Consider the following 8,895-nt stretch of genomic DNA (forward strand, 5'->3'; position numbering starts at 1 on the left):
ACTAAAGGCCGTTTTATGACAATTATCTTTATTATTCGCAGAAATTCCGGTGGCAATTGACATAATATAAATGTTGTTTAGGAATGTACAATTTAGCGTTTAGTTGGGTTTAAACAATATAGCGTCAAATCAATTACTTACTTTATCGGTTGTATCTTATTATACACTACACTTTAATGATACTATAAATAAATAAACTTACACATACACACATATGCATTTATAACATTTTGTCTAATGTAAGGTTAACATGATAAAAAGTAACCGTAAAATGAAAAAAATTGGAAAATAAATTTTAGTACTCATATTAAATGTAATGTAACTCGAAAAATATTTGTTTGAATGAAAAAATACAAGATACCTTTTTTGTTTAAAATTGTTTTTTAAAGAACTTTTATACGAAACTTTTTTTTGTAAGTTAAATATTTTTTGAGAAAATTAAAAAAGCTCATATTTTTGAACTTTTGCGAGGCTGTAAAAAAAAAAGCTCAAGTCCAATCGATGAGAACTTTTAGTATGTCATTATACATATCTTAATTCAACTTTTTAAAAAATAAAAATTTGGTTGGGAATTTTTTCCGCCATTTTTTCTTTGTTGACTGGCCTATATATGGTTTATCTTAAATTATATATTTTTATACATAAAAGAACTGTACATGCATTTACTAATTTTTGGGTTTCCCTCTTTCAACGTTGGTATGCCTTATCATTTAAACACAACCCGCTTATCTCATCTGCCATCATTAAAAGTGGTACTCTGTTTTTAAAATAATTGGCTCATGTTTTAATTTAAAAAATAATATATATATATATATACATGCAATAAACAAGTATGATGATTAAACCATTTTACACGCTAAAATCAAGACGGCCGTATATATTCTCAACTACACACCATACCGCAGCAATTTCTAAAAGGGTATAAATAAGTTTTTTGATGACGAATTCTAATGCTGCACAATTTTTTTTTTCGTGTCCTCCAATAAAATTAGATTATTATTCGGCCTGATCTCTTTTTATCATATCAGTTTTTAATGAAAAACAAAAGTTTAATAGAGAGATTTTAAATAGAATTAAAAAAAAAAAAATCAATAGAGGAGTTGGGTGTGGCTGCCACACATATTTTCAAAAAATAGACCTAGAATTTAATCTATTTTCTTCCCAATAGTACAATATTTAATAAAATAATAATTATTACTTGGATCGCTACTAGAAGTTGTTGATTCCGCTGGTGAATTAAGTGACAAGTCAGTATTTTTGTATGTCGATTTAATAGCAGTCTTTTTATGATGTTCTAATTCTAACTGTAATTCTTCTTGGCGTACATTTTCCAATTCCATTTTCTTTTCAAATTCCCTAATTTTTGACTAAACAAAATAAACTCAATCAATACAAATTGATTTAATACACATGAAAGATAGTGTAATAAACTAATTAATTACTTGTAATGATTCAATATGTTCGCACAGCCTAGTTTTTTCTGCATAATTAATATTTGATAATTTAGTCTGAAGCACTTTTTGTTTTTCTTGAAGTTGATTTATGCATTCTTTATGTTCTTTTTCCAACGATCTCTTTTTGTCGGACGCATCTTGCATGAGCTACAAAATCATAATATTAAAAAATCCAAATTACCAAAATCCAAAGTTTTTCATTAGAAAGTATTACTTTAAGAATTTCATCGATTTCATGATCCAAATTTCCCCGGGCTGATGCCGAGCTCAGCCCGGAACCTTTTTTTACCTATAAATATAAACAGATTATATTATAATTATAAATTAACTTAAACCAATTCTTATGTATGATATTGAATTGTACATAATTCATTTTTATTTTATCATTATTAAAAGTGCTAAGTAAATATAAGATATTAACTTAACAAATATTATAAACAAAACGTTAATTTTATAACAAGAGAACATGTAAAACAAAACATAACATTACATGTATGTGTTAACGATCGCATTTCGATTATATTTTCAATATTAGCTATTTTATCTTAATGTGTTTCTAATGCACATGAAACATATACGTAAAACGGACAAATTTTAATAAATCAATTATCACAGGACGTAAACATTTTTTATTAGTTCAATCTAATAGAAAGACATTTACAATAATAAAGATATATGAATCAAGATATTATGGATGGGTTCAAGTACAATGGTTCTTCTATCTGATATGTGCAAGAACATGGGTAGCAAAATTTATTTGAACATATGCTAGGAGATTTGTTTACAGACCTGATGTGAGTTTCCTGCGGCCTGCATAAACATTAAAATTGACCAAGTGGTGTAATTTTTATACTTTAATTGTTTTGTATCAGTTAAAATATAAATTGTTGAAATTTTATACTTACATGTTGAAGTTGTAAAACTTGTTTATGTAGATCTGTATTCTGTATGGTAAGCTCAGTATTTTTTTCTAACACTCTGACTAGTTGATCCTCCTAAAATTAAAATAATAAAATAACATCCGACTCATTTGTTATAGCTATTGTATTATTATTTTTTAATACTAATTATGAAACATTATTAAAATAAACCTTATATTCAGTAACTATAGTAACCCATGGAAAGTATAAAAAAAAGCCAAGTAATATAATAATATTATATTACAAGACTGTATATTATACATGTGTACAATTAGTTAAATTAACCAAGTCTTTGATTAATATCCAAAATATAGATACAGATCAAGGTAATTTTTGTTGTTATTTCCAATAGTTATCAATCAATTGTGTTAGTATACAATAATATTTAAATAAAAATTGTTTCTAAATTATTAAATTTGAAACAAAAATATAGACTCTAGTACATATTTTAATATCTATATATATATTTATAAACACGACATAAGAGTTCTTTCGTTTAAAGTAGATCATTACTACGTGTGATACTACTCGACGTGACCTCAATTTGTATATCTTTGTTGTTTTATTCTTTTTCGTTCTTCACATTTAATTAAAAACTAGTAAAATATTTTATCTTGTGTAACTAAGTAAAAGAGCCTAACTAGTAAGTTTTCTGACAAATGTAACAGACATATTAATAAAGAAATCGTAGCTCATAGCTTAATTTTAAAAAATTAGTTAAAAAGCGAATGTGGAAAAATAATTTTCCTAATAAAATTTTTAATTATTGTGATATAATTATCATGCTGTTCTTGAATGATTTTACTCTTTTGCTAAAACAGCAGTCTATTCGAGTTTTAGAAAAGCCAAATATGAATTTTCAAAATTTCTGGCGGGTCAAATATAAAAATAGTGATTAATTTTCATAACGTATCACATAAAATTTTTTTCAATGGTCACACATCTGGCAACTAACAGAACAGTTCAGCTAAACATAAATACTAAGGTGAATGATCTATTGTATCCACCACGCCCCTTCCATTTAAATATGTAAGCTACTTACATTTAATTTGAATTGAACTTTGTTTGAATAAAAAATAAAAAAGTAACACACAAACCAACTCTTACTAGAGAAAGAAATTTAAAAGACGTTTATTCGAAATGCGTTTTTTCGAAATACGGCCCTCTTTCACGTACAGTGTGATATGATAGATAGGTATAAAATCTATCTATCATATATATTATTTGAGTATATAAAAGTAAAACTTAAATTTAATACATTTCTTTTTTAATTAAAAGAATTTTTTTTTCTTCTAAAATTACTATTAAGGTTTTATCAAACATTAAATATTTGCACATTTTGTACCTTAAAATTCTTAAGTAAAAAAAATAATTTGAAGTAATTCATCGTTTTTTGAAATTAAAAGAAAATTCTAAACAAAATAGTACTTTATTTAACTATTAATAGCTTATACTTATAACTCATGAAAAAAATTCAGGTTTGCCCTATTATTTTTTCCTATCTTAATCTATATTTTTTTTATTTATATAAAAATAAATTACATTCTTTCTTTATTTCCTTTCCCCTCCTAATTTACTTAGCTCATATTATATGTAATTGGAATTGGCACTAGGAACATTTTTCTAGGACTAATTTTATTTTTATTTTTTTTCATTATAAAGCACATTATTGCTTTTAAGTCTTCAATAGCATAAGTATCACTGCCTTAGTTGAAAATATGCCTTAGTAAAATTTTAATTAGTCAAAATACCCAAAATAAACATATCAAATTCATTAACAATTAAACAAATTTCAAATTATCTTTTAAAAGTAAGCTTTTTATGAAATCTCAATATGACACTCAAATTAGGTAGTAATGTTTTAGAAAAGGTGATTCATTATTTTGTTACTATAATAAAAAAAACTTATTACTATATGCGTTTAAAAAAAAATTCTTCTACTAAAAATTTCCCAAAAAACAAAATAATGAAAAAATGAAAGACGATCTCCTATATAGTCGTCTAAAAATACATCCTTGACATCTAGATGATAGAATTTTTGGCATTAATGATACATAAAACTCAAAATTATTTTCCAATAAGTATTTTATACAGTAAAATTCATATTATACATTTTTATATCTATTTTTTGTGTAATAACTTTAATACAATATAAAACGTTTGAAGATAAATTATGTTTAGAAGAACAAAGTAATAATCATTCTTTCTTTCAATAGCACGTAAGACACATTTAATTCTTATACCAAGAGTTCTATTCCCGTTTAACCTCTCTTTAACAATATTGTATAGGCTATTCAGTAAATAAAGAAAATATAAACTATTATCCCCTTCGTTCTTAAAAATTGATCTTCTTCCTTACTTTACGAGAAAGAATTGTTTTATTTTTATCTTACTTTATAAATACTTTGTATACATAAATATATTATACGAACGCAATAGAGAGAAAATGCTAAAGAGTATGAGAATATTTTAAAATATTTCATTAAACCAATTATCATCAATTACATTAAACTACATAACTAAATTAATATAATCTATCATAAGTTTAATTTAGTTTTATACTTTAGCCAGAAAATTATGTAAATGATTAATTTAAATTAATAACTATTAAATAATTTTAATTCTTTGGATAACAATAATATATTCGTATATTGTAAAGTTTTATTTTTGTAATTTTTTCAAACTATTTTAAATCAAAAAATGTTATAAAGTTTGTACGTTCATATATGCCCATGAAAATGGAGAATCATTTTCAAAAATTGTTTATACCAACAGAATATATTAGTAAGGAAACAAAGTCTCGGCACATTGACTACATCTGTTTAAAATATAACTTCACCACATCGAACGTGATTCCTTGTATGAAATTTTTAAATAAATTGTATTTTTATGTCGATTCACGTATATTTTATATTTTTAAATGACAATACTAAAGAATCAATTAACATTTATGATATTCATAATATCAGTAAAAATATTTATTTATTCATTATGTGTGTAATGTGTTAAAACACGAATAATATGTCTGCCCTCTTCCAAAGTTTTTAGTTTTTTTGACGAATTATTGAACATGTAACAATTATCATCAAAATATTCCAACAACGCCTTTAATAAAACGGTAGCTGCAAGACATGTATTTAGTATTTTACCAGCCACCTACCGAATACTAACATAACTAAATCGCCTGAGGGTTTTGTAATTATAATGTCTAAGGATTTCTTTTGCGATAGTAATAATATCTAAGTTCAGTAACAGTAAAATAAATAAAGAATTATTCACCAAGAATAGTTTAAACAACTTTTTAGGAAAAGTTTAGTCATTGTTGATTTTATCAAAAACAGTAAAACTTGAATACGTTACATTTAATTATTATTATTTCTATACGAGATATAAAAATAACTACTTAAAGTATATTTTAATATTAATTCAAAAATAAATTAGAATTCCTTTTCGAAATAGAATAAAGTTATAATTGTATGTATTATAACAAGAAATAAAGTAAAATAAATTTACTACTTAAGGATATTAACATTTTTAGAAAAATTAATGAATTTTATTCAGAAAACAAAATACCGCCGATATTGAACTTTTTTATAAATAAAAATTAATTTATATCTATAGTACACAGTAGGTGGATACACTTTTAATACGTAAATTTTGTGATAAAGAAATCAAATTGAACTTACCAGTGCGAATGCCGTTGACGCTTCGTCTTCCGATAAATCGCTGTTTACTTGGAAAGAAACTTGTTCAGGATTTTGAACTGGCACACAATCGTCATCCTGCAATTGAAAATAAATAAAAATACGTTTCTCTATAATACTTAAATTTTTCTTTATATGTAATTATTCAATTATTTTTTATATTAAACATAATTACATAATATTATCTATGAGTACGAGTGCAATTAACTTAAATTATAAACAAATATTTGTATTTCTACATTCATTAATATATCTTTACCAAAACTATTCTACGTATCCTCAAGAGTCACTTATTTTAAATATACAAAAATATTATTTTAGATTTTTTTAATGGCTATTTTTAAGTAATATAAATATTTTTAAGATCATTCATAATTTAAATAATCTAGATGTTTGAAATAAAAATGATAGAATTATTAGAAGTTTAGACAATAAATCTTAGAGCCTTTAAGGAGCTATAAATAAGGCGCGGAATTATATGCATTTCTAAGTTTTGTTAAGGCGCTCTGAACAAAAGCCAGTAGAAAATTTTTATTAATTGACTTGAAAACTTAGTTATGTGCTGTTACCGATATTTTAATTTTAAGGGAGATAATAGAAGGTTTTATCCCTTAAAACGAAAAATATTTTTAAAGTATTATATAATCCATCGACATATGTGCAAAAACCTAGGATACTTCAAAATGGCTTAAACAATATTTATAAATGCATATAATTTAGGATACTGTTATTAGTAAAATAATAAATATGGTCATAAATTTGAATCATATACTCCTTTAATGTAATAAAAACTTTGTAAGAGGGTGTCTTGTATACATTCTTTTAAACTCAGGGCGTACCTAGGATTTAAAATTAGGACAGATCCAGCTATAATTGTTATAATTTGGACTTCTTTAGAGGTGGTATAATGAATTTTTATTTTTGACAATATTTGGGGAATATGCTCTAAAATATGATAGGCACTGGTATACACGTTGAGAACGTCGCTGTTATTAATTACGTACCTACAATCAAATGCCTGTAATGCAAAATTTTAATAACAATGAGTAGACCTTTAAAAAAACACTAAACAATGGATCGTCAGGATATTTTTTTTAATCTTATATTTAACATAAATACAAAAATTAAAGAAAACTCAAATAACTCATTCAACTTTTTGTTGCAACGTATTCACTAAAGGTTAGGTGTTTAACCTGATTACTAGTTTAAATAAACGTTAATATTCCACCAATCATGTTTATATTCCCAAATACATGCTTAAATAATTTAAATGTACACATAAATAGAAGTGGTAATTAATATCGTTATAAGATAACTGATATATATTTTAATTTATCGAAACAAATCAGGTATTTAAACAATGTTAAAGATTATTTTTAGAAAATTTTAATATTTTTGATTTTTTCAAATCACTTACTATTATTTGTATGTAAGGGTGGTTTTTAAGTAAGATATGAGGTTGGATAGTCATCAATTAATAAAAAAAATAACATCTATTTACTCGTTTAATTTATATTTATATGTGCATGTATAAGAGTTAAAAATAGATTCTGCAAACTTATAATATTTTAAATGAAACTTTGAGCATATTATAAAAAAGTAGTATAAACTAGGAAGGAGAAAAACAATTTAGATTATACATTTTCATTTTTAAAGCACTATTTACTATTGTATAACTTGGTTTGTTGTTATAAGCGATCATTTGACATAAAACCTGAAAGTTATCAAGTGAGGTTGGAAGTAAAATTTTGTTATTGTCACTTTATCAACAATGTGGAATATCTCATTCAGAATAACAGTACATTAAATGATATGTATTCAAAAGCAAATATTGTAAATGCAATGCTCATTGAGGAGTACTAAATTCAAAGGAAATTTCAAGTCGGAAACGAATGATGTCTGCTAACATACGTATTGCTAATAAATTAATGTAGTCAAGTTTTCGTTATGTATAGTTAACTCAATGTTAGTCGTATCTCCATATTTTATGCATTTCAAAAATAACTAGGCAGTTTTACTGTCAAACAGATCACTGTTGTTTTATCCAGATAACATATTTTATCGATTTACACAAAAACTTCTATACTATACACACATACTCGCTACTTAAAGGGAATCTCCGCATGCCCACATGTTGTCCAACCCATTTAATCGAAATACTATTTTTCTTTACAGCTTTTGCCACAACTCTATAGTTTTATTGCTTCATAAGTTTTGTAGTTTTTAACTATCTACAAAGATGCCTTATATAGTCCTTGATTAAAAGTATATTTACAGACTATAGATACAAGAAGAGAAATATCCAAACCATTATTTACAATGCAAATTAAAGAAATACCAAATACAATAATTGTTTAAAAATTAGTTAAATAAATGTAAAATTTGATTTTAATCAAGATAATCAAAAGTACTGATTTTTAATAACTTGGGTTTTTTTTTCAACCATTATGGAATGTATACTTTAAACATGAAAATTAATTTTTACAAGAAAATTCAGCAATTATAAACGTAAAGAAACTTTGTAATTCCTGACCTAAAACTGTATAGTGCTGATTATCACAATTAAATCCATTTATATAAAAATACTACGAATATTCGAAAACTAATAGTTCTGCTGTCGGTTAAAAACTCATTGTAAATACAATCCTAAAAGATTCTTTTTACATTGTTTCCAAAATGAATAACATTATTTTAAACTAATTGAAATCAAATTTCGCTATCAAAGATGTAATAAGTTCTGTTAAGTCCTATGTAACTACTATCGTTATCAACATGTACGTGGACGGTCGTTGACCACCACTTTTAAGTAAGTCAGTC

At 24.7% G+C, this 8,895-nt stretch overlaps 1 protein-coding gene across 1 annotated transcript in view; it reads right to left on the reverse strand.

The window, feature by feature from the left end:
- LOC126896187 (peripheral-type benzodiazepine receptor-associated protein 1) overlaps positions 1–8,895 on the reverse strand; it is a 44,403-nt gene that overhangs the window by 22,705 nt on the left and 12,803 nt on the right. The window contains exons 2-7 of the mRNA XM_050668752.1: positions 6,061–6,156; positions 2,360–2,449; positions 2,244–2,264; positions 1,669–1,743; positions 1,443–1,601; positions 1,199–1,367 (exon numbers count right to left, since the gene is read on the reverse strand). Coding sequence (XP_050524709.1) covers positions 1,199–1,367; positions 1,443–1,601; positions 1,669–1,743; positions 2,244–2,264; positions 2,360–2,449; positions 6,061–6,156 — 610 coding nt within the window. The remainder of the gene's footprint in view (positions 1–1,198; positions 1,368–1,442; positions 1,602–1,668; positions 1,744–2,243; positions 2,265–2,359; positions 2,450–6,060; positions 6,157–8,895) is intronic.

Source organism: Daktulosphaira vitifoliae, unplaced genomic scaffold, assembly GCF_025091365.1.
Source record: "Daktulosphaira vitifoliae isolate Bord-2020 unplaced genomic scaffold, ASM2509136v1 Scaffold_1, whole genome shotgun sequence".
NCBI lineage: Eukaryota > Metazoa > Arthropoda > Insecta > Hemiptera > Phylloxeridae > Daktulosphaira > Daktulosphaira vitifoliae.